We start from the raw sequence: 26,722 nt of genomic DNA, 5'->3' as shown, positions 1-26,722 counted from the left end.
AGTTGAACCAAACAACTAGAGAAAGTAAAAGAGAACAAGTGGTGAAAATGCTAACGAGTGAGTGAAACAGGACACCATCACCACATCACCTGTTTACTTATATGATCAAAAGCTTTATAAACATAATTTACAACTGTATAATGTTCTGTAAAGAATTATCATATAATTTTGATAATCGGTCAACATTTCAATGATTTCATCTTTTTTTTTTTTACTGTAGAAAAGGTCTCAATACATACCAATGTCCCCTTTAGAAATGGTATTTATAAAGTTTTAGTCTTACCATTTCACGTTGTCAGCAATTCACGTTGTCTCTGTAACATTTGTGTTTATGCTGTATTTCTCTTGCAGTTTCGTCAGGAGTATTTAGACACCCTGTACAGGTATGCCAAGTTCCAGTACGAGTGTGGAAACTACTCTGGTGCTGCAGAGTACCTCTACTTCTTCCGTGTCTTGGTAAGCTTTCAGCTTTGGTCGCACACATTCAACACATTTACAATCTATTGAACATGAATGGTGGCATTTGCTGATAACCGGTACCCCTTCACTTAACAGAGTGCCAGTACTATTTTTCTATCCTCATTTATATACTAGCTCAAGGCGTTCGTCTGATATATTAAAATTGAACGTCACATTAGGTTTGCCAGATAGCTTTAATTCCTCCATATGCCAGTGCTTGCATAGCAGAGGAAAAGAACACTTAGAAGTAATTGAATGTGAAAAGCTTACGTCATTGCCTGTTCAATTCCCTGCACGTCTTCTGTATTAGGAGGAGACTGCTGCTCTAGGACTTGAGTAGGATCTTTTACTGGGCCAAGTGATCAGTGGCGGACTGCATAATCTGTCTGTAGTCTTCTCACGGGGCGGGACTCAGTAGACAGCTTATTGATTTGAGTGCTGTGGCCAGAGAGTCGCTAGTCACGACTTCTGAGCTTATGTACTTAGTTATGCAAGGCATCTCCCAGTTACCATTAAGAGGGTTTCATGCAATTTGCAAGGTGTTTCTAAGAGGGTGTGTGATTATCATGGGGGATGAAAATTAACTGTACGTAATTAATAGCTGTCTTCATACAGCTATCTTTCTATTTTGAATTTGGAGTGATGAGCTGGAGGACAAAGCCAAAGTTTTATTAAGTAGTTTTCAAGATGTTTCAAAGTCCAGTGATTGTCTTGCAGAGAAAGATAATTACTGTTCACCGAGACCACTGCCAGTATTCAGTTTATGTACATGCACGCTCTCTATGTTCTCTATAATGGAGCCTGACTGACATATTTGTGAGGCTGATGTACTGGCTGATATTAGCTGTTTTTCCAATGTAGTGGTATCAGTATTTAAAACCGCTAATAAATGAAAATTAAAAAGGTAAAAAAGAGACGAGAAACACCCTTCAACCATATTATGAATTTTGATGATGCTTATTTTGTCCAGCGAAAGGAATTTTGCATCTTCCCTGTTGGCAACACAACACACGTTTGGAACGCCAGAAACACAAACAGTTGATCTTAGCTGAGTTGGGCAGAGCATAAATGAGTAATCCACTGGATGTTCTGACAATTAAAATAAAAAGGCGGGGGGTAAACGGCAATGTCATGTTATCTTATTAAGGAATTATAACTACACCCAATAAATGCCTGGGAAATCTGATTGTTTAATTTGTCTGAAAGAAAAAATATCCATAAACATTTTTTTTAAATGCCCAGGAGGATATATTAGTATCACTCTTGTTTCTTTAAAAAAAAAAGGAAAAAAAAGAAAGCAACCTCATATCGGGTGGCCTCTACTTTACAAACACAAAGACATATTGTGTATAGAATCAGAAAATGAGAGTGGACTCACCTGGATGCATTAAAAAAATCACAATTGCCAAGTTTTGGTAAGTGCAATGATCAGTGATCGTGGTGTTTTTGTGACACGTAGGGGACTCTCCAAGCTTGTACAATTTGTTGACTAAAGTCATTTGGAATAAATCAAAATGCCCTGCAGAAATTAAACTCTATTGTTACTCCTTGTGTGTGATCTTAGATCAAGTGTTGTGAGTTAAACTTGGAGCTGAATGTCCTATAATGAGCGATGGAAGCAGCCTGCATAGTTGGTGGTTTCACAGTGTCACTCACTTGTCCTCTAGCTTTGTTGTTCTTTTGTTTCAGCATTTAGCTGTGTGGTAAAGCAAGGACTTGTGCTAAAGCAGGCCAGGCAGAATAATATCAACATTTTGTCTGTTTATTAGAGTGAAAAATATTAAGACCATTTTTGGTTGTTTCTGTCCTCATTAGCATTTGATACGGCACTGCATCCTGTCTTTTGGATGTCGGTGACTCTGCCTAGTCATTAGGGCTGCCACAAGCGATTATTTTGATGGTCGATAGGTTGGGCCATGAAGCATACACCCGACCCATCCCCAATCTGGGGAAATGAAGGCCGCATTTGTCGGAGTCTTGGAATTTGGACAGTCTTCGTTGTGTCGCTGTAATGTAATTGGCCTACAAATGCAGGCACAGGAAGATGCGCTTCCTGAATTTGGACACAGCTACGATACCGGACACGGCTTCTTCTTCTTCGGGGTTTAACGGCAGCTGGCATCCTTGTGCATGCAGTGCTGCCGTCTTCTGTTTCAGTCCGTTATTACACTCTTAAATCCTACTACTTATTCCTGCGTCTTTTGGGATCTTGGCTTCAAAGCTTCAAATGACGCGTCGACTATTACATTCGTCGACGTAATCGTGACTAGTCGACTAATCGTGGCAGTCCTACTAGTCATGCACATCTCTGTTCCCCTCCTGAAAATCTTGGCAACGATTCTTCCCTACAAACAACTCTTTTAGCCCAAAGCAGTTGGGTATTTTACTGATGTGCTCAGATCTGTTAAGGGAAGAGACAAATCAATAGCGTGTAAGAAAAGTCTTCAAAAGCTTGCAAGGCGTATGACCCACTATCCCAACAACAGTTGTTTATGGCGTTGCAACTCAGTCTAAATAAACCAAAATTGCTCTAATTGAGGTATGCTGTTCAAAGTCCAGCAGAGTCCCTTTTTTTTAACCCTCAAATTGTTAGTTTCCTCATTTCCAGCCTCTGTAACTGGATATCTGTTGCTTACTCTTGACAATGCGAGAGGCTTTTTAGAAAGGGGAATAGGTAGAAATGGGTTTCATTAGTGAGACTCTGTGCACTACTCCCTCTCCTCCTCCTGTCTTTTTTTTGTGTTTTTGTGGACCTCCCATCCTCACAGGCCCCTTGTCTGCCCCCCCCCTTCCGTATGGGAGAGGTGAGGTTCCATAAAGTCATTTAACGTGGGAAACCCAGTCAATTAAACGAAAGAAGCCAGCCTTGCAAAATCCATGCCTCAGGTCTTGTTACAGTGTGGCCTAGCCCGAAAAGAGCAACTTATTCATATCATCACTTAATGCAGGGATTGAATGTTAAGAATAAAGATTGAGTATCCCGACGGATCCCCAGCACAGTAAATTTATTGTTGCTGGTCAGTCAGCGAAAATGTGCCCATTTCACAAACCAATGGAAACTTAAGGTAACTGCTGGAAAAACCCAGGTATTGAAACTTTTCTAGCGTGGCGACTAGTGAAAAGCCAGACTGTGTGTGTGTGTAGAAAGCTGCCATAATGACCTGGAGGTCAGCCAAACGTAGCAGGCAGGGACTTCCAAGAGAGAAAAAATAGCAAACAAAACAAAACACTAGAACAGATGAAACGCTGACCTTTATATCGGCAGCATAGCCAGTTTCTTCTCAGAGCTACAATGCTGATCTTTCTTGTGACTTCTGCAAACCCCCCTTCAAAAAAATCATTCATTATAGACCAGAGACGTGCTCTGTGATCAAAGAGCGCTGCTCCGACTGGTTGGATGCACACAGCATCTTACTGTTTTCTCCTTTGGGGGAATACCACAAGAGATTTTCCAAATATTTTCCCTTTACCTGCCATCATCTCATATTATAACAGCTTGATGAAATGTTATCAGACTGTAGCTGTTTTTTGCTAAGCAAGAAATCCCTTTATAGCCAAATAATCACCAATTTCAGTTTCAGCGGAAACCTGTTCTCTTATTTTTCCTTTTTGTTTGAAGCGTTTCCTGCGTGTGTGCATCTGTCGTGTCTCACAGTCTACTACAGCAGCTGTCCGATGTTGTACAGGGGCGTTTGGTTAGCATCTAGGTTTCTCTGGACGCTCCACAGACACCCACCCCGACTTCCTGCTTGACTCATGTCAATGCGTCTGGTGTTTGGTGTTATCGTGGACTACTGTGGCGCACAGTTTCCCATGAGCCCTAGGGTGTAGTCCAGTGGTCCACTACAGAGTGATTGCATCGCAGAGGTTCAGAGGCATTCTCAACCTGCGTTTCATTACAGGATTCTTTTCTTTCTTTCTTTTTTTTTTGTTTGTTTGTTTTAGCTGGGTTCTGGGAATCAGAAACTGTAGCCTGCAACACGTTTGAGAGTAATTATCCTCTCAAAGATGTGTCTTGTTAGCCTTGGTTCATATTTCAGCCTAATTACCTTGTGATTAAGACAGAGTTGTCCAGATTTATTGAAGGTGATGGGTGGCACTTTTCATTTCTTGTTTAAAGAGCAGCAATATTTGCAAGAAATAATAACAACTCCAATTTTCTTGGATATTTTGAAGTTGGATCATTTAAATATTAATGAAGACTTATTTTATCACTCCTGTGCCGCTCTGTTGCACAGACTTGGGCAGTGCGATCTTGATTCAGCAACATCCTAACTACACAGCCATGCTAGCAAATAAAAAGTCATGACCTATGTGCCACATTCATTTAGAACAGTCTCCGATTTGTGCCCTGATTTTATCAATCTATGAGATATAATCTTTGGATTAGTTCTGATAGCAAACAAGTCAAAAGTATCCCCTTGCAATAAATACAATTCGAATTTTAAACAATGGTTTCATCTTGCTGAAGCGTTTTTAAACCTGAGGACCTTATTGGCATTACCCAGTCAAATGAACTCTCCAACCAAATGCTATAATTCTGTAGGACTGTTCAGGAAATTTCAGTGACACATTCTTCAAATATGTCCTTAATGTGGCAATTTACCCAAAAGTGCTTTGAATGTGGTCCTATTAAAGTCTTTCATAATTCATTTCTCTTGTCTGTCAAGCTCCATTCCCCTGCCATGACATAATTTAATTGGTTTGAAGGATATAAATGAGAAAAGTTACTGTATCATACAACACTGCTACTGAAGCCAAGCAAATGGTGACAAGCCCTGGCTTGCTGCGTATGGATGCAGATGTTGCCGCTTGGTCTGCCAGCCTGTATGAGAACAACCTTAATTAGTATTTGGTCTGTCAAGTAATGTGGAAAAACACTTGTTTTGCAGGTGGGACTGTGTCATCAGTTTAACAAATGTATCATGTTGTCCGTTTCAAGGTCCCATCTACAGACAGGAATGCCCTGAACTCGCTGTGGGGCAAACTGGCCTCTGAGATCCTGATGCAGAACTGGGAGGCAGCCATGGAGGATCTCACCCGCCTGAGAGAGACTATCGATAACAACGTAAATGCCCCACTTCTCAGAATTTGATACCACATTTAGATTCCCTTACATAGACTCCCGTATTGACATTTCACTTGCAGTACAGCTCTGCTGTGGCGTTTTATTTCTTGCCACACACACTCATCTGACTGCTTAAGAACTTGGATTTGTGTTAAGTCATTATCGGTGTTTCTTTGGAAGCCGAGGTGATTTCTTTGTTTTGAAGATGAGAAGAGCATTAATAGAACTGTCTTGAAACATATTTGTGACATAAAATGACTTTCTTTTTTTTCTCTTTGCCTTTTGGTGGTCTCTTTTGGACCTTCTTTCGTGTCTGTCTTCATGCTCGACTGGGTTTCTGCCTTGGCCTTGGCTGTGTCCAGACCGTCAGCTCCCCTCTCCAGTCTCTTCAGCAAAGGACGTGGCTCATTCACTGGTCTTTGTTTGTCTTCTTCAACCACCCCAAGGGCAGGGACAATATCATTGAGCTCTTTCTGTATCAGCCACAGTAAGTACCATTTTTATTATATTTTTTTTTCAGTCTTTTGACTTCAATCATTCTTTTAGAGAGGAATTTGAAAACTGTTGAAACAATCCCAGGAAGTAGTTGAAAAGATCAGATACATTTCCCCTGAACAATGTCTAAAAGAAGAAAGGCACAGTTTTGCAGTGTGGTTGAGACTCGGCCCTGTTGGCTGTTTAAACTACACTCAGAATGGCATTTTGTGGTTTAGCATTACAAATGCAAATGAAAATGAGATAATGTCTCGAAATTGTTTTTTTTTTTTGCATTTTGAGAATGGCCGTGACTAAAAAAAAATGATATGCTGTGGTTACAGTGTTATATTTTGACCCTCTAACGTGTTATCTGACTTGTATATATCAAAATGCTTCATAAAACATTTTACACGCTGAACTTGATTTAGAGGGAAACTGTTTTCTGTCATGACACGTTTTTTTTGGTGGTGGGCTTCCTCATGAAACACTGCTGGTTTTTTCAAAGTGGTTTCTGAAGTGTGTTTTCGTGTGGTCTGTTTACTCTCCAAGTCGAGAACCAGGCCATATGTATCGCAGATCGGAAACTTTATACACTGTGTTAAAATTTGCACACCACCTATTTTGATGTCTTAGCTCCCTCCCCTGTTCTGATTGCAGGCTTGTATAATTGTACAGATGATTGGGCTCCACAGACAGTATGACAGGCGACCACAACACAGCACACTCAAATGTCTGGTTCCCTGAATTTTACTCAGTTTTTAATTTTATTGTGGATGATTAAGGAGGCCTGCCCAATAATTACTCATGAAAAGCTCACCCAGCCATCTGTTTGGACAAACTGAGGTAGATTTGTGTGCTTTGCAGTTTCACAGTCTTGAAACCTCATGTTTTCCCCGCTGAGGCTTGGCTTGGCTCTTGTTTCCCATCTCTTGACCAGTACTTCCTTTGGCTGAAGTTGGTGACCAGTGGTTGGCCTTCAGCTCCACATTTGACCTCCCTTACCCCTGCAGTCAGCAAATGTTGGTCCAAAGCCTTGTTTGTGTACTATTGACAGAGTGCGCAGACCTCAGGGGAAATAATATCCAGTAACAAAGTATAAGACTGGTGCAAAATGGTCAAACACTACTGCAGTAGTACACCCTGTGTTACTTGATTGTTGAAATCCCTCCTTGGGATGTTTGACATGACTTTCTTTTTCCTACAAGCTGTAAAACGGGACCTGTTCCTGTGTTCTCACACAGACTCCTTAAATAGAGGAAACCTGAACTCATAGTTGATTTCTTGGCTGCATGCCTCAGTAGCATCTTCAGTAAACCAGTGCAGTGATGCTTGTTGCCTGAAAACTCAAAAAAAAAACAAGTCTCCTAAGTGGGTTAGAGTGAATGCACCAAGAAGGCTATGGTACAGTGATTCATGCAAGATTGCTTGTTATTGGAGCCCCCAGGAGAATGAGTAGGTGTAAGTTAATCAGGAACACAGCAGGGAGCGTTGTGGGTTTTTTTTTTTTTTTCTCCTTCTTCTTCACGGGAGTCAAGCAACTACAAAGCAAGAAAGGGAGCTCTCCTAAAACCAGGCCAACAGTGGCTTTTTAAAGGTAGCCCACTGCCATTTTTAGACTGAACTTCACAAATGCCACAGGTTCCCCTGTCCCTTTAATTGATTTTGATAATTAAGCCTGGTTTAGAACCGCTCCTCTGAGTAACATGTGCTCCTTTGGCCTTAGCTATGGAGAACTGAAGGAACCTACCTGGGCTAAACAATTAGGTGAATTCAGTTGGCTAAGGACCGTGGCTTTCAAAAGTCTGCTAACCGTTTACAAAAAAAATTAAACTGCACACTAAAGGATTGCAAACCCTCTTAAAGTCATGATAAGGGCATTTTAATACTGGGTATTACAAAACTGTCAGAACACACAGTGAATTGCAACTTGGTGCATATTTTCTTGGATAGCCACAGACTGGGCAGAGTACACGATGACTCCAGTCCACTGTCAAAACTATTTATAAAGAGCATGCAAGCAGATCAGAACTCAGCCATGGAGTAATGAAAGAAGGTAAATCACAATTTACTTTTACACCATGTGAACAGCAAAGAGCTTGCTGGTCCTTAACCTGAGGCAGTGACAGCAGCACAATGCACTATGGAAAGCTGACAAGCTGGCAGAAGTAGTGTGATGCTTGGAGTAGGGCTGCTCAATTAATCGAATTTTAATCACGATTACGATCTGGGCTTTCAACGATCATTAAAAATGACGGAGCCGATTATTAGCCCCTCCCTAATTTATCCGCGACACCTTAAAGGCCGGTCCGTGAAAATATTGTCGGGCATAAACCGGTCCGTGGCGCAAAAAAGGTTGGAGACCGCTGATTAAGAGGACCCAGGGAAGCTCGGAAAGCTAAGCAGAAGTTATTTGGAGAGTTGGTTGAAAAGAGAGTTTAAAAAAAAAAAAAAACTTCAGTGGTGTTGCACACTATTTTATATTATTTTTTTAAAGTCATTGTTAACCCTTTAAAGCCGGTCAGAGCAGCACGCTCCGTTTTGCGTAACTATTTTTAAATCCCTGTAGAACCTGAACCGTGTAAGCTAGCGCAATAATTTGTTTTGCATATGAAACCGGAGGAGTTGTACTTACATCTGATGCCATCAGCTTGTCCTCGGTCACGGTTTCGTTCCACATATAGCTTTGCAAAAATTGCATAAAAAGCGCTTGCAGGAACAAAAACATAATATTCCAGAAACACGCTTTGCCGTTCCTATCAGCTGTTCGTAACACTTCCCACAGTGAAATGATGCACATGCTGTTTTCTTTGCAAATCTGCATCATAGGATTGTTTTTTGTTTTTCCTGCAGTATATAAAAATTGCTGTATCTCCAAAATAAAACTATGAAGACACTCAAAATAAATTTCCTGTTGTTGTAAACTATTTTTTGCAACTTTATTGTATTTAAAGTTTTGAGGGATAAGCCTCTTAAATTTCTCCAAGTAGAAATATATGTAAACAAAACAAAAGCGATTTTCAATTTTTTTTGTAGTTTATTGCACTTTTTTGCAATTTATGTAATTACTATGGACTTAATGCATACATATTATTAAAATATGGGCTATAACAGTTGTATTGATGTATAGCAACTTGAAATGCTCCCACAAATGTAAAAAAAAAAAAAAAAAAAAGCTCTGGTGGACTTGGTTCTATAGTAGGTCTTAAAGGGTTAAATAAATATCGTCAAATAATCGTGATCTCAATTTCAGTGAAAATAATCGTGATTATCATTTTTGCCATAATCGAGCAGCCCTAGCTTGGAGTAATGTTTTGGTGGGAAACCTTGCGTCTTGGAACTCATGTTAAGATTACTTTGACACATAGCACCTACCTAAACATTGCTGAAGATGTTCACCCCTTCATGGCAGTGGCATTCACTGGTGGAAATGGCCTCTTCCAGCAGGATATTACATTCTGCCACAAACATTTTTCAACAATGGTTTTGGGAATATGACCATGTTGTCTTGGCATCCAAATTTCCCAGATCTCAATCTGTTTGAACATGTGTGGGTTGTGTTGTTAAAAACAAGTCCACGTAGTTTCAACATTGCAACTCAAATTACTTAAAGGACCTGATGCTAGCCCCCCCCCCGACTCCCTCAATACCACAAAGTGCTATCAGAAAGAAGTGTAGTTAAATGTCCATGTCTCTAATTTGGATTTGTTTTGATGTCACAAATACTAGGCAGGTGGTTTTAATATTGCGTCCAGTTGTTGTGCGTGCAGCATGTTTTTACAGAAACAGTATCTCCACAGTTGGTGTGGGATTATAATGAGCCTGAAACAGTGTTGTCTCTCTCGTGTTCAGCCCTTAGCAAGTTGACCTGTGCTTGGAGCATCAGTCCCTCTTGGATTGAGTTTCAGCTACTGGGCAGGTCCCTGCTCACTGATCTGTATCTTCTTGCCAGAATCCCCCCCTAAGATGCTAATGAAAGAAATGGCTAAAACTTGAACCCAGGCCGACCCAATGAAGGTCCCGTTAGGACATTTATCTGTTTAGCTGAAAAGGATTTTCTCTGTTGAAAATGCCAGGAGCCTGATAAGAATCCCAAAATGTTATATTATGTGTCCTTGTAAAGATCACATCTATGCTTACGTTGGTCTTAAAAGTGATTGCTTTCATCCTACCTCACTCCAGATACCTCAATGCTATCCAGACTATGTGCCCCCACATCTTGCGTTACCTAACTACAGCGGTCATTACAAACAAGGATGTCCGTAAACGTCGGCAAGTTCTGAAGGATTTGGTGAAGGTCATACAACAGGTAAAAAAAACACACAAAAAAATCTGTCACAGAGTGCACCGTTATTAGGTCATTACTTATTGGCCATACTGGCTTTGAAGGGTGGGTAACTGATCATGTAACCCAATAGCATTGCTAACACTTCACTTTAAGCACAAAATATATTATAGTTTGAGTCAAGCAAGAGAAGCCTTGAACTCCTGATGAATGGCAGTAAACTGATTAACTGTTGTGTGCCCATGCCTTATCTACCAATGACAGTAGCTGGTTCAGAGATCTAAGCACTGTTTTGATTGGCTGTTGGTAATGAATAAAAGATGTCCTCAGTACTGTCTGCTCTATAGCCTTATGTGAGTTAAGAAATTTAGAGCCCTTCAGAGTTCAGAGCATGGTTTCATTTATTTAGCAATTGTGTCCAGCAGGTGGTGGTTCTGACTACATTGTAAAACGCTTGAACTTCATATACAGATAGTGATTTACGTTTGCTATATTTGTCGTATTTATTTCTAAATAAACTGTATAAACTACTTGCACCTTACTGTCGATGAGCCCTAACTTTCTAACTTAGACACACAAATATGTTTGTACCTGTGATTTTTATGTTCTCAGGAATCTTACACCTACAAAGATCCGATTACAGAGTTTGTGGAGTGCCTGTACGTGAACTTTGACTTTGACAGTGCTCAGAAGAAGCTCAGGGAATGTGAATCGGTGAGTACCCACTTCAGTCATCTCACCAACAGTAAATTCATCATTTTGCTCCCAAATGGAGAAGAAATGTTGTTTTGGTTTTTTGTTCATCTGCGTGACAATATGGGGGTCTTCTGAGGACGTCTGATTTGTGGGTCAGACCCCTGAACTTTCACACAGAGCATCATAGTATTAATGGTTAGTAATCGTGTCATCTGTGTGTGACCTTCTGCACGTTCACACAGCGATTCTTTTCGCCACAGTTCTGCGTGGGTCCAGTGTGGCAGAGCAGTGATAGGCTGGGCCTTGTATCTCACTGTCTGATATGTAGAGGTCTCCTTGGACACTGTATGACTCAGGCTTCAGTCAGATTATGCTATGTCCTGTAATTGACCCATCAGCCTAGTCGTTAACAATAAAAGCTTTATAAGCACAAGTCTCTGCAGAGGCGTGCAGACACTCGGTTTAAGAGGGAGATCTGTCATAACACCACTGTTCAGAGCATTTGTTTCAATTTCGGTTTGCAATGATGAAATGTAACTTAATATGAAATATGAGTAGCTTACAGTAAAAGTCTTCTTTGTGTGTTGACTACAAAGCTTAACACACTGAACAGCATGATGATTTGAGAACTTGTCCTTGAACAAGATAAGATTTACAGCTCACTTTGCGGAAGAAACCCGCAAAGACATGATGCAAAATAAAAATAACATTCTGCCCTCTTTTTTCCCAAAACCTATTCAAGGTCTGTGTTCAGTCTTTTCTAGAGAATAGTGCTAATTTAGTCCATGTTCTCCTTCATGTCATACACTCAATTTCAATAATTTGCAGTAGAAACGCACACAACTTGGTCCAGTCTTTTTATATTACTGACTATATACAAAAGACTGGCTACAGCTGCCTTTGCTGGGACACGTGTCATGCAAAGAGGTCACACCAATGTCTGGGCTGGTGGAGTAACAAAAAAGTAAAAAAAAAAAAAAAATCACCCCTGTTTTTTGTTTTCTGTTTTGTTTTTATTTTTTACAGGGGGAAACCATCTATAGAGGCCAGCACCAGATTGTAAACATGCGTTCTAACGCTTTAAAATTGATCGTTTTAACATGAAATTCTCTTTCGGGCACTTTCGCATTGTTTACATTTTTTAGCTCTGGAGGTTGCTGCTTAGTGTGAGACGAGCAGAACAGGAGCCCACTCTTAAAAAACGGCTCCACTCTACCACTAGAGATTTAAAAATGCCACAGGTTTTTGTTTGAAAGCGTTATTAGACTGGGTGAATAAGAAATAATGGCTCTTCTGACTCATTTTTCACTTTAAGGTCAATTTAATTTAATTTTGGGCACTGTGGTGCATAATTGAGTTATTTGGCTTAATTTGTATCTTCTGATCTCAAATATTGCCAGCAGTGTTCTTTTTCTTAAGGTTAATTCAAGATTTTGCGCAATTTTTACATTTGAATTCTGTCAGGTTTGTGTGTGACAGACAAAATAATAGGTACATTGAAACTAGACAGTTGCCACAGTTTATCAAAGATTGTTGCATTAGTGACCTTTGTATATAAGATACATGGATACTCTAAAGGATATTCTGGACACATTCTGTGGTAAGTAATCAAATTTAAAGACGGAGCAGGTGTCCTGATTGTTTTGCTATGTACATATTGTGTGTTTATTTAGTAGAACTTAATCTCTTAGTTCATTCTCTGCATACACACTGCAATTTGGCTTTCCCAGATGACGTGCTAATTTGGAGGTGCAGAGGATTGAAAGACTAAACTTAGGGCTATTTGGCCCCCGTTTCATCTTTTGCCTCTTGCAGATAAATGAAAAACATGTGGCCTGATCAAATGGCTCTTTCTTAGGAGAAAATGTTTATAACTCATGTCAGTGGTATACTTAAGGTTCTGTTTCATTTAGATTTATTCTCTTTTCTCTAATATGGAGTCATCTGCCTCACCATATCGCTACTTAGAGAAATTTAAAACGAAATTAATTAGCCAAATTTGTTTTTATGTGATTATGTACTTAAAAAAAAAGAACACATCCAACGTGGGGAAAAAAATATTTTTCTGTAAGGTCTACACTGACTAAAATATGACACCGCCGTCCTTGTTAAACACTTGCACGCTCTTTTTAGGAGCTCTCTGGGTAGGTCCTGACCTCACCTCGTGGGGTTTTGTTTACATACTCGACTGTGCTTGAAACAGATGCTCACTCCCAATTTCCTCTCAGAGCCCAAGTTATTCCAGGTGCTTTTAACACTAGCTTACCTGTCAGTCTTATCAGAGCATGTCCAGTTGGCACAAAAGGCTTCTATTAACCTTGTCCAATTCACAACGAGTTGGGTGGTTCCAAAGTGTTTAACAGCACCTCTAATGCATTACTGTGATGCTATGCAAACATGTGTTTGTTCCCAAAATGGTCTTGTTTGAAGTCGGTGAGACATTTGTGCGGGGAAAGAAAAGTCACACGCAAGAGAATAGTTTCATTGGTTAAAGGATCTCACAGACCATGGAGTGATTGAAGTAAACCACTACACACTGCAATTGGTTTTTGTCTTGATGAACATTTGTAGTGCCTCACATTTGATCCGCTGAGAACAGTGGCACCCATTTATTTGCTGATTGCCACAATAGCACGACATGCGTATTGTTTTCAGCTCTCCCAACTTCAGTTCACTGCAGCCGGTACAAAAGTATGAGCCAAGTGCTTTCAAATAGGGAGTTTAGCTTGGTTAGGCTGTACAAGTTGTTATTTGTTTCTTTCCCACTCCACCCAAATCTGGAATCGCTGTCAGATGTTAGATGCTTGCATGGCAAAAGAATGAAAAGTATAGGGCTACCTATAGTCCGGCCCTCAGATTGCACATAAATGGGCTCTTCGGGCCCCTTCCAGAATTTGTTTAAGCTTTGTGGTCTGAATCCCAGATGACAATAATTAGGGCACTTAGCTGTTCAAAGTTTATCAGCCTTAGATAAGCATTGTCATAGCTGAAAACGTGTGTTGCCTGATAGCGCCATGTAGTTGGGATTTATTCAAGCAGAACTTTGTGCAGATAGCAGCTTTCTAGGCTTAAGAAAACAAAGAGCTGGTAATCCTTACAGAACTTTTGAAGATAGAGGTCTGTGATGTGAAATAGCTCTCACTGGTGCATTGGAATGCAGTAAGCACTGGGAAATGGGAGCATTTCATACAGTAGTACCTCTGGGACCGTAGTTGGAACATGAACATTTATAGTAGATAAATGGATGAATAGGCCATATGCAGCAGTAAGAAAGAGTCAAAATGAGGCTGCATTTGTTATTGTAACCGGCCACAGGTGATATTTTTTTTTTTTTTTTTTTTTATTTCCCCCAGTACATATTTTTGAAAAAAATCAGTGTCATTTGTGAATGGAATTTAGCTTGTGGTGTTGCAGATGCTGGATGACAGTAGCTGTGAAATTTGACAATCCTACAGAGAGGAGAGAGAGAGAGAGAGTTGACACTGAACCAACAGCCTAGATGACCGGTGATAAGTCGCTGACAGGGTGGTCATCTCTGTGGCTGCATCTGTTCTTACTGAATGGTGTAATGTGGTGGTTGTAGAATCTGAAGATTTGTGGTTGTTTTTGAAGTGTATTACTTAGTGAACTGAATTCTTTTCCCCCTTATTACTAAAAGAGGCAGACAAAGCACTCATGACTTTCCACTCTGTCTGGTCCAAACTCAGAGTTGTGTGTATTTTAGGCCAGTGTCCTAGATTGATAGAAATAAGCATTGCTTTCATACCTGTTGTACAGTGCTCTAACATGAACTTCTTTCCGTCTCTTAGGTTCTTGTGAATGACTTCTTCCTGGTTGCTTGCCTGGAGGACTTCATCGAGAACGCACGGCTCTTCATCTTTGAGACCTTCTGCAGAATTCACCAGTGCATTAGCATCAGGTTAGTAACACACATTGCTCAATAGTTGTCTGTTGTATTGGATGTGTATTCCCCAACTAGTTGGCAAGTAATTCCTGGAAGTTGCTGGCAGTTGCTACATGAAGTCAGTTGCAAAGAGGATGTGTAACCAAAAACCACTTCTGGCCGGTTTGAAAGCTGTGAATGCCTGTGTGCTGCTACGTAGAATATGTTTGACAGGAAAACTGACTGACATCATTAATGATTAACAGCAAATACTGTTTAATATCGCTACACTTCAAGATGCAGGAAGTAAGAACAGCTGCTTTGCGATTAAAGGAATTTTCCTGAAATGAGTGTTTATTGGCCTCTCCGTGCACAGCCATGCTAACCCCACACATCTTGGGGATAAGTATTATGGGGTTTAACTGCTTCCAGGTCTCTACAGGTTGCTGTGCTTACTAAACTTTTAAGACCACCTGTCAAGGCCAGTTCACTACAAGTTGTCTTCCAGTAAGAGGTCAGGGTTTGGATTGCTTTAGATGTTCCCAGCTGCTCCAGTACACATAAACATTTCAGCTCTCTTCGGCTGGGTAAATGGAGGTCAGGAGGTTCTGTAGGTCTTAATTTGACTGTTAGCTTGAAATTCAATTTAGTTACATTAAAATAAAATTGACCTTGGATCCATCCCCGAAACCAAGAAATTTAGTAAATGCTAATTATAGTGAGCATTAGCGGCGAGAAAGAAAAAAGATTATAGTAATTGTTTGTAATTAAGAAAAATTATAGGATTTGGCATCAATTTGAGAGAGTTATAAAGATAAAGAGAAATCCCGCTTGTCTTTGTAAGTGTTATCTCTGACGTTAGGAAGTGCATATGTTATTCTGTTGTTCATACTGTTCCAGACTAATTTACAGTACACATTTTCCACTGCTTTCACACAGCAGTATGCCGTCCCTCAGGCCTATTGTGACTGCTAAAGATTTGAAGGAAAGGCTGCATTTCCAAGTATGGTTCACAAACACGTGATGCTCAGTGGAAAGAGGGAATGAATTACTTCTTCTGACACGAAAATGATTGCATTGACTGCTACATAGAGCTGTGGAAGTCTGTAGTCAAGGTTGAACTATGGAACATGATCAGGCCCTGTCGAAATCTCCAATTGCAGATTGTCTGGAATTGATTAGGAGTCCTGGTTCTTTTTGGCAGACTTAGTGCAATTGGATCCATTTACTTGTTAAGGACCACAAAAGGTTAGTGGTAACATTGAAAGAGGAAGTTGAACAGTGATTTTTCTACTTTTCACCTTTTTGTGTGTCCTCAACTCTCTTGTTTGTTGAGGTTTCTGAAGCAGGAACACAAACCAAGGGTCGTTTTAGGGATTTCCGTGTTTATTTTTGGTGGTGTTGTGACGATGGACAGAACATGTCTGTTTTTGACAGACAACTAAATTCCAAGTCATTAGTCCTCTACCCAGAAGCCCTCTGCACCCAAGCGTGGACTCAAATGAATTTGATGGCTGTTTTTAATGAGGACATTTTTATAGCTGCTGGCCATGATGGTTTCACAGATATTTAGCTTGCCTTTTGCCCACAGCTTGAGATACAAAAGTAGTAGAAAATGTGATTTAGCCCACACTTGCAACCCCCCCCCCCCCACACACACACACACACACACACATGTCTTTTTGTCTAGACTTTTCAGTGTCTCAAGAGTGCGTGCGTGTGCGTGCGTGTTTCCAATTTAGCTTTGCGTTCCTTGTTTGATTTACAGGCTTTATTTCCTTAGTCCTTCCATAAATGTTTCAGACCCTGCTGTGACCTCAAATGCACACTTGTCCTTTGACATTATGAGTAAATGCTTGAGACGTGGTCATTTGGGGAAGTTTTGTCCCCCCCACCCACCCCCCACCCCCACTCATGACTGGATTGTGTTGTACACAACAGTTCACTGGTATTTGGAAGGGGTGTCGTGTGTATTTGGAAGTAACACTGAAGAGCTTTCCACCTCACAAGTGAGTCATTAAAAAGACCACACAATCATTTCGGTTTCTCCGAAAAATCAATTTTACCCCAAGCCGAAAACGAGGTTGCTCCAAATGGCTTGGACTCTCCTAAACACTATCATATGTTAGTGTTTAACAATGCATTCATTTTAGGCCAGCCATGTTAAGAAGGGGTCTACTTTGGAGAAGAACCCCCCCCCAAAATCCTCCTCTCTCCCTTAACTGAATTAGACCCCAATGCCTGACCTCTCTGTTCAAGTGTGAGCTTGGTATTGAGACTCACAGGAGTCCCCTAGCCTGAAGTCGAAAGCTCAGGAGCCAGAGCGAGTAAGGGGTCGAAATGAAAGTGATCCTTCTCCCCAAAGGAACAGGATCATGGTTGTGTAAAATAAAACCAGGCGTGGAAGCTGCCTGTTCAGCTTTAAGGCCAAAAGATGTCAATAGTGTGGGTTGTTAACTCTGACCTGCGCACTGCATGCTCCCACATCTGTCCTTTTCTGTCTTTTTTCCCCTTCCCTCTGATCTTCCTTCTCTCTGAGATATAAGTAAGGCTAGCTGTTGAAGAACACTGTCACTAGAACATAAGATAAAGTTACCCTGCTCTGATATACAAATGTGCTTCCTGGGAGCAAAACATTGCCAGACTTTATTTTATAAATTAGATTAGAGGGCTTTGACTCGTACAGGCCAAGGCCTTGGGCCTTTTGGGGCACTTTGTGTTCCTGTGTTATACTGCAAAGACAACAGCGAGAAGGGTTAAGGATTAGCTCAAGTCCCCAGCGAGGAAACCAGATCATGTTTGTTTTGATCACCATATCTGACCTGGACCTGACTGACATGCGTCCCGACTTTCCTGAATTGTCAAACAAAACACCCACATTATTCCTGCGCAGCAATCACCTTCACTGGAGTGAAATTAGAACCAGTTTCAAATTTACTTTTGAATTTGCGTTAGATTAATTGTTAAATAAATAGTTGAAGAATTGTTACTAATATCAGTCAGCTTGATAGAGTGCGATGTATAGTACCCTTCAAAGGTTTTAGGTGCTTTTGATGCCTACAGTTGTACCCCTTATATTCCAGTCTGCCTGCCTGATGTTACTGAATAAGTCATCCTGTACCACGTTAATGATCCCACATACAGAGTTATTAAGGACTGTCTTCAAGATCCTGCAACACATTGCCTCACAGAGCATGAAATCGAAATCCTGAATTTCCGAGTTGACAGTGTGAGCTGCAGCTACTCATCAGCGCATCATTTACTTTAAATTAACACTTGCTGATGTGAAATGGTGTCAGTGCGATCACCGACATGTGTTAACCATCAAACCTAAACTTGGGTCTTTAGACAGCCTACACACAAACTTGTGACGTTTCAGACAATGATCCATCAGAGCAATGTTGCTGTCATGGATCATTTTCCACAGGTTTGATGAGCTGAAGTGTAATCAGCTGTCCGGCAGAGCTAATGTTACAAGGTTTGTTGTTATGAGTGACAGCTTCATCAGTCTCCTCATATCCTTTCCCCTCCTCTGGGCTGCTGGGAACTCCTCGCAACTGCCTTTTTTTCTGTCCTGTTATCCACCTTCTCAATCACTTCACTTGTGGTGTAAGTGTTGAGAGATGTGCACTGTCACTTGGAGACCAAACCCTATTTTTCTCATTATGCTGAGGTAATGCCTTTTATTTGTTGTTTATGCTTTTAATGCCTCATCCAGACACTGACATCATTTCACTTCCCTTCTTTATGTGGTTTTGCCACCATTTGACCAACATTCATGGGTTAGAAAGTGGTAGTCTTTTTTTTAAAGTTTTTAAGCCTTGAGGTAAGACAGACATATCACAAATCCAAAATAAGATTACTTCCCACTAAAAGAATGTCTTAAATAAGCCTCTGAGAGACAGTTGAAATCTGTACTAGTGGTTGAATTTGTTTGCTGAGGCATGGAGTGAAAAGTGGTGTTGTCTGGGCAGATTCTTACTTATATTGAAGGGGTCTCGCGAAATGGGGTTAATTGACCAGGAAGCGATCATTAACAAAGTCAGTTGTTTAATACAGGCCTTTTTAACCTGTGCTATTGCTTTTTTTTGTTTTGTTTTTTTTTGCAGGAATACCGATTTCACGCATTTGTGCCAGCAGGATTTGTGCTTCTCAAGGGAGGGGCTGGTTTCATGGTTTTGAGATGAGAGTTGCTGTAGTCATTCTGAGTAGTGCTCAAAGCGGCCGGGAATATTTATTGGGGCCCTGATATGAAATGTGGTAGGCGTGGAGGGTGGTGAGGGTCAGACAAGAGGAAAGAGGCAGGAAATGTAGGGGGAAGGGGATATCGAGGGGGTCTAGTTATTTTGAAAGCCACAAGGGAAGCCAGCTGCAATGGGGAAAGCTTTGGATCAAAGAATGCCAGCCACCCTCATAACCCCCTCCTTATACTGTGACACATCTACATCCAGCTCTATCAAAGAGCAGCCCGGTCTCCTACCTGGCTTTTACTTCAGGGGACATTTGCTGTTTGGAGTTGTCTGATGAGCTTTAGCAGCCAGGTGGACAAAGAGTGTTTCCTGGACAAAGAGTGTTTCCTGGACAAAAAAGAGAAAGAGTTAAATAATTACAGAGGTTCACAACATGGGGTAGTACCCATTCTTCAAATTGAGTTGTTCATACAAGTCTGTAAATCAAGCTCCCATTAGCAGGGGACCATTAGAAGTGTTTGGGTGTGTTATATATATTTTTTGCCTGAAGTGCAATGTGTTGGCCATTTATAAACTTTGTCAAATGGAAATAATAACCAGTCATTTGGGACCTAATGTGCAACATCGGTCATAACATAGAGTAGCATTAAATACGATTTACTGGGTGCTAGAACATATTTCATGCATGAATCAGCACACACAGCAGCTACATTTAATTGAAGTCAGGGTTTCCAGAAGCTAAATGTTACCTGAGAATTAACAGTAAAATTCAGTTGGGGTATTTTATTTATTTTATTTGAAAATGGCAGTTTTCAAAAATTAAGTATAGCTCCATGATTTAGTAGATTAGACTCACCACCTAGTGTAAGTAACTTGAAGTAACACTTTTCTGTATGAAATTGTCTGTGTCTCTGGCATAGTAGTCTTGGCCTGCTCTTCTATACAGCGTTGCGTCATTTCATTGAGTTTTGTGGGGAATCATTTATGCACATCTCTCTTAAAGTCCTCTCATTTCAATCAGGTTGAGATCTGGACTTTGACTCGGCGATTGCAGCGCCTTGATTCTTTTCTTTTTCAGCCATTCTGTTGTAGATTTGCTGCAGTGCAGGAAATCGTTCTTTTGCTGCATGGCCCCATACAGACCAAGCTTTAGCTGTTGGACAGATGGCCTCACATTTGACTCTACAATACTTTTGTACTGTTGATGTTCAACTCCATGAGTCCCATGACTCCGAAAATCAGCCCAAATCATCACTGCTCCACAACTGTGCTTGACAGTTGGCATGAGGTCTTGGTGCTGATATGCTGTGTTTGGTTTTTGCTAAAGGTGCCACTGTGCAAGCTGTGTGGACGAACATCTCCACTTTGATCTCGTCTGTCCAAAGCATGTTGTTCCAGAAGTCTCGTGTGTTCTTCTTCTGTTTTTATAGAGGTGCTCACACTTGCTGAATCAAGTGTATTTGATCGGAAGCACCTGGCACCCTCTTAATTCCTATGGAAGCAGTAAATGTGTACTTACTGCTATATAAGTCTGCTTGGAATTCTGTGAAAATGTTCTTTTTCACGTGACTTTATATTAAAATCCCTCTTAAAGTGTGAGATTTTATCAGCTGTTTTTTAGACTTTGCTAGACTGTTGGTGGCTCAGTATAGTGCTTCAAGCTACAACAATTGAGACTCATGCAGAAGTCGTGACAGTTCGATCTACATACATTGGTATTGAACGTGCTATTCCACACACGTACACTAATGTACAAGAACAGCTGATTTTTGCCGATATCCTGTCATTGGCTAAAAGTATTGGTCAAATTAAAATTCTAACTTGATTGCTGACCAAAGACACATCCTCTGGGAACTCTTTAATGTCTCTAGAACATTTAATATCAATGTTACTTTGAATTATTTCAACCGAACCAGGTTAGAGCTCACTGTCTCCTTTTCCTCAACAGCATGCTGGCAGACAAACTGAACATGACTCCCGAGGAAGCCGAGAGATGGATCGTCAACCTCATCCGCAACGCCAGGCTGGATGCCAAGATAGACTCCAAACTGGTGAGACCCTCTGTCTTCTTCCTCAATCAGTCAGCTCTGTGCTTAAGTAATGAATCAAATCCTTTAAAACAAATCTCAGCAAATTGGGGGCTGTTTCAGAACCACTTCTGTGTAACCTCAGGAGGGAAAAGGAGCCCAACGCTATCCTCATTTTTAAAATTTTATTATTTTTTTTAAAATGGAAGGGTAGCTATAAGGACATTGTAACCGCAGTATCTGAGCCTTGTTACATATCCTCTTATGAGGCTCTATGTTGATCCTACATGTTATGGCATACCCATCGCAACAGTTCTCTGTAATCAGTAAATCATAGCTTAGTCTACCAGAATGACATAGAATTATCTAGATGTGCCTACAGTAGAAACGAATAGGACCTATGTGATACTTCTGGTTGGTCATTGTACAATAGCATGCCTGTGAGACTAAAAGTTATTGGCATTATTGTGAGGCTATTATCCATTCTTCTAGGGCCATGTGGTCATGGGGAACAACGCCATATCGCCTTACCAGCAGGTGATTGAGAAGACTAAGAGCCTCTCGTTCCGCAGCCAAATGCTGGCCATGAACATTGAGAAAAAGCAGGCCCAGAGCAGCAGAAACGAGGTGAGTAATGCACAAAGTGTACATTAAAATAAAAATTCACACAAATCTCCACTCCCTGCTCGTCGCTGTAGGGGAAGCAAAACTCACTTAACTGATCAGACTGAAGGTCAGCGTGCACTCAGGGTAGTTCAAAGCACCTCAAATGATCAGCTCAGAAGAACAAGGCTCAAGAATGTTGATGAACAACCGTCAACAAAAGCTCTCTTTACACGGAATAAAGCCAGTAAGAGCAAGTTTAACAGAGCTAATGCTTTCATCCCTCCATTGCTCTTCAAAGGCCTAATGACAAGGTAGATTCCAAACAACCATAAAACGAGGCCCGAGCTCAGTGACTCAGCTCAGCAGCGTAAATAAGGTGGACCCTCACTCTGGCCTTGGTGAACATTAGTCAAAGTCTGGAGTTTTCTGCACTTAGGACCTGTTACAGATGTCTGGCTCGGGGTCCAGTCATCCCCTTTAAGTCTGTTTTTGATGTTGACCTTGCACGTTATGGCGCTATGTAGGCAGTTCAAACATTGCAACTACGCGCAATGCTAAAATGATGCTCCGAACTCCCTGAAAAGTTGACATCTGTCAGAGCGGATTGACGGGCAGCCCGACACGACCGAGACCAGGCAGTTACAGCATTCATGATAACCGTGCGCCTCTTGAGTATCTTTTTGATGTGCTCAATTAGCCTCCTCCCTATTGTTTGAATGTCTGCAGCGGGAGTGCAACCCTAAAGTTATCCTATAAAAAAAGCACCCCCCCCCCTCCCAATTAAGGAGTTTTTGTAATTAGACCAAAAAAGAGAGGTTGCAAACAACTCACAGAGCACGATTGCATCCTGCTGTCCTTAAGGCTACAAATTACTTGCATATAGGGAACATTTACAGCCCTACCATGTGGGCCAGCTGCTTAGGGTCCCTGTCAGCTCTCACAGCCACCCAGCACTCACCAACAGAACACACACATTACACACACCCGACAAGGGGAAAACGTCATCATATAACTGCTTGCACATGTATGTTACTTTTTTTACATTTCCCACAGTCAACAAGAAAGATTTGTTTTGATCGCTCACAGTGATGTGCAAATGGTCTAAATGTGATGTTTTCTTCACGCTTCTCTTGCAGACACCGAGCTGGGCAGGTCAGGAAAGCGGATTTTGATGGATCACCCGTGCCCTGTGGTGTTGCATCTTTTTCCCCCCACACTTGTCCCTCAAAGAGCAGATTACTGTTTTGCACTTGGTTCAAGTCATCACCAATTCAATAAAAGTGACCAACAAAACCATTTTCACCCATGATTGTCTTATTTCTGGACATTACATTCTGCACTTGAGGTTTGAGTGGTCAGAACTTTGTTTTTTTTCTCTCTCTCTTTCCTTGTTTTTTTTTTTTTTTTTTGCTCCGGTAATACTTGATGAAGTTTTAATGTTCGCATTGAGTCACCGAGTGGGACAGTTAAGACTAGTGCGTGTGTAATGATGAATGGCTGTTTAGTCTGTTGGTTTTATGGTGTTTTTAGTGGTTCACTTCACTGTGGCAGGCAGCCTCCCTGAGTGGGATGTCAGCTGAAGGAAAGAGGGGGGGGGGGGGGGGCAGTGGAGGTGATGTGCAGTTACCAGTGGTCATACTGTGTGCCAGTCATCCTGTCCATCTGAGGACATGAGGGAGCCATAAAGAACCATTAGCCAGACGGACACAATCTTTTTAATGTCCCACCCCACCCCCACTTTTCTCTGCTTTCGACCTTCTCATAACTCAAGTCCTTTGACTCTCCCTAACTCCCTCTTTATTGCTCACAAACAGGGTGTCGATCCTTCATGTGCCTTTAATTTTCTTCCTACATGCAACTGAACTGCTAAACAAGGAATTCTATGTTTAAAAAGAAAAAAAAATACACCTGCACTTTCCAGAAAGTGCAGCGAGTGTTTGATCACCCGTATGTGTGCTTCACCCGTAAACGTGCTCCTTTTGAGTGACACTGTCCTGTCCAAGAAGCAGCAGGACAGACCGATAATAGGCGCTTTCCCTCTTTTTATTTTCTTTCATAATGCGTCACAGACCAGCTCGGTTGACAAACACAAGTGCACTGTGTACATTTAGAGGTGAAATATGAAAACCTGTTTTTTCTTTTTTTGTTCTTTTTTTTTTTTAAGTGGGTTTGTTCAAAGTACACAGCATGTCCCATTTTATTTATTCAGCGTGCTTTGTAAACATAGGTATCGGAGCAGGGTTTCACAATCGGTTCTATTTTTAACTGAGATCCCTTCTGGGCTTTGCTGGAAAAGGTGTGATATCAGAATTTAACTATGATTGAATTGTTTCTTTTGAAATGGTTCTCATCAAGACAAACACAAAAAAAAACTAGCAGAATTTAAAAAATACTTCAAGTTTTAGACACAAACACATCTGCTAAAATGTAGATTTATCTTCTTTGGTTGGAAATGATTATCACAGTTACAAACAGAATAAATGAAAAGGTAAATAAATAAAAAAAAAAAGCTGCCTATTAAAGCCACATTTAAATTCACCAACATGTAAAGTGAAGACTACTGAACTATATGTATGTGTGTGTATGTATACAGACCCTTTCCAAAAAATTAGAATATCATGGAAAAGTTTATTTCCATAATTCCATTCAAAACGTTAAATTTTCATTGATTATAGATTCACGGCCCACAGCTTAAATGACTTCAAGTACTTAGTTGTTTATCTGTACATAATTTGGGCTTCCAGCTCATAAAACCCACAAAAACCGGAATTCAAAAGATTAGAATACCATGAAGACATTAGCATTTACTTCTCAGTTTTTGCATTTAAAAAAAAAAAAAAAAAAAAAAAAGGATCACATCAAGTCAATTAAAAATGGCGTACTTTCAAAATGATATGTCAATCTTCAATACTTGGTTGGGAATCCCTTTGCCTTAATCACTACCTCGATGCGGCGTGGCATTGCCTGGGAGTCGTGGAAGCCCAGATTTCCTTGATGCTTGCTGTCAGCTCTAAAGGTTTTTGGGTCTGGTGGACTTCATTTTCCTCCTGATAATATCCCATAGATTCTCAATGGGGTTTCGGTCCGGCTGGCCAGTGAAGGACTGTGATGGCATGGCCATCAAACCAGGTTTTGGAGCTTGTGGTGGTATGGGCAGGGGCCAGGTCCTGCTGGAAGATGAAATCTCCATCTCTGTACAGATCCTCAGCAGAAGGAATTGTGAAGTTTTCTAAAACATCCTGGTAGACTGCTGCAGTGACCTTGGATTTAAAAAAGAGTTTACCAACACCTGCACCGGACTTTGCACCCTAAATCATGACTGACTGTGGATATTTCACACTGGACCTCAAGCAGCTTGGGTTCTGTTCCTCACCCGTCTTCCTCCAAACCCTTGGACCTTGATTCCCAAATGAAAGGCACACTGTACTTTCATCGGAAAAGAGGACCATGGACCACTGGCCAACAGTCCAGTCCTCCTCCTTGGCCCAGTTGAGTCGCTTCCGACGTTGGCTCGGGCTCAGAAGTGGTTTGACCCGAGGAACCCGACAGTTATAGCCCATATCCTGGATGCATCTGAATGTGGTGGATTTTGAAGCTGGATCTCTGCCATATTCTTAAATCTTCTGTTTGATAATCTGCCGAAGGCCACTGTCATCTCTTCTGCTGGTGCATCTTCTGCCACATTTTGCTTTTCCACTAGACTTTCCATTGATATGCTCAGACACAGCACTCTGTGAACAGCCAGCCTCCTTAGCTATGAACTTTTGTAGCTTACCCATCCTATGGAGGGTATCAGTGATGCTCTTCTGGCCAGTTGTCAAGTCTGCAGTCTTCACTATATTGAACCTAACTGACACAATTGAAATAAACTGAAGCAATTTAATGACACCTGGGAAAACCTGTGCAGGTGCTTTTAGTTTAGTAGATGAGTTTGTGTGTGACACTGTTAAAACATTCATGCCCTGTAAAATTTGCTTCTAATTTTTTGAATTCCTGTTTTTGTGGGTTTTATGAGCTGGAAGCCCAAATTATGTACCAATAAAAAAACTACGTACTTGAAATCATTTAAGTTGTGGGTCATGAATCTATAATCAATGAAAATTTAATGTTTTGAATGGAAGTATGGAAATAAACTTTTCCATGATATTCTAATTTTTTGGAAAGGGTCTGCATGTCTGTATATATAGATAGGTAGGTGTGTGTGTGTGTGTGTGTGTGTGTATTAATGTATGTGTACGTGCAGACAAACAAAATCTCATGAACCACCTTTAGCAGGAATAACTTGAACTAATTATTTTTGTCTGACTTTATCGCTCTCTCATATCATGGTGGAGGAATTTTGGCCCACTCTTCTTTCCAGTGTTGCTTTAGTTCATTGAGGTCGGTGGGTATTTGTTTATACAGAGCCACAGGCTCACCCCACAGGATTTCGTTGAGGTTGACATCTGGACTTTGACTGGACCATTGCAACACCTTGATTTTTTTTTTTTTTTTTTCCCTCTTGCAGTCGTTCTGTTGTAGATTTTCTCCTGTGCTCGGGATTATTGTCTACTTCACGACACTATTTAGTATCGTTGATTCAATGACTGCAGGCTGTCCAGGTCCTGTGGCTGCAAAACAAGCCCAAATCATCACCCCTCCACCACTGTGCTTGACAGTTGGTATGAGGTATATGTGCTGATATGCTGGAGGGGTTGTTTAGTTTTTTTAGTTTTTTCCAAACACATGCAAATCTGAAAATCTAAGTCATGCTGCCATGTTCTTTTTACAAAGAAGAGGTTTTCCCTGCAACCCTTGCAAACAAGCCATACTTGTTCAGTCTTTTTCCCATTGTAGTGTCATGAATTGTAAGATTTAACATGTTTCTATGAGCACTGCACAGTCTCACCTTTGGGTGACGTTACTGTGAAGATTGTGGCATTGTATTAACACAACAGAATAAACCAGACCGGCAAACTGCCACAACAACGTCTTTTATAACTGATGATCAGTTAATTAGGTGCAGCTGATTATTTGCACCTGGCTGCTACTAAC

The 26,722-nt window shown here is 40.9% G+C and overlaps 1 protein-coding gene across 1 annotated transcript in view; it reads left to right on the top strand.

The window, feature by feature from the left end:
• Nucleotides 1–22,984, top strand: part of eif3ea (eukaryotic translation initiation factor 3, subunit E, a) — a 28,592-nt gene extending 5,608 nt beyond the window's left edge. Inside the window, exons 5-13 of the mRNA XM_026184134.1 lie at nt 352–456; nt 5,402–5,527; nt 5,890–6,014; nt 10,184–10,310; nt 10,899–11,000; nt 14,792–14,901; nt 21,004–21,106; nt 21,575–21,709; nt 22,825–22,984. Of these exons, the coding sequence (XP_026039919.1) occupies nt 352–456; nt 5,402–5,527; nt 5,890–6,014; nt 10,184–10,310; nt 10,899–11,000; nt 14,792–14,901; nt 21,004–21,106; nt 21,575–21,709; nt 22,825–22,860 (969 nt within the window). The 3' untranslated portion in view covers nt 22,861–22,984. The remainder of the gene's footprint in view (nt 1–351; nt 457–5,401; nt 5,528–5,889; nt 6,015–10,183; nt 10,311–10,898; nt 11,001–14,791; nt 14,902–21,003; nt 21,107–21,574; nt 21,710–22,824) is intronic.
• The last annotated feature ends 3,738 nt before the right edge of the window (nt 22,985–26,722 follow it).

This window comes from Astatotilapia calliptera, chromosome 11 (assembly GCF_900246225.1).
Source record: "Astatotilapia calliptera chromosome 11, fAstCal1.2, whole genome shotgun sequence".
NCBI classification, from domain to species: domain Eukaryota; kingdom Metazoa; phylum Chordata; class Actinopteri; order Cichliformes; family Cichlidae; genus Astatotilapia; species Astatotilapia calliptera.
Note: the sequence above shows the minus strand (reverse complement) of the source record. Positions and strands in the feature narration are given on the sequence as shown.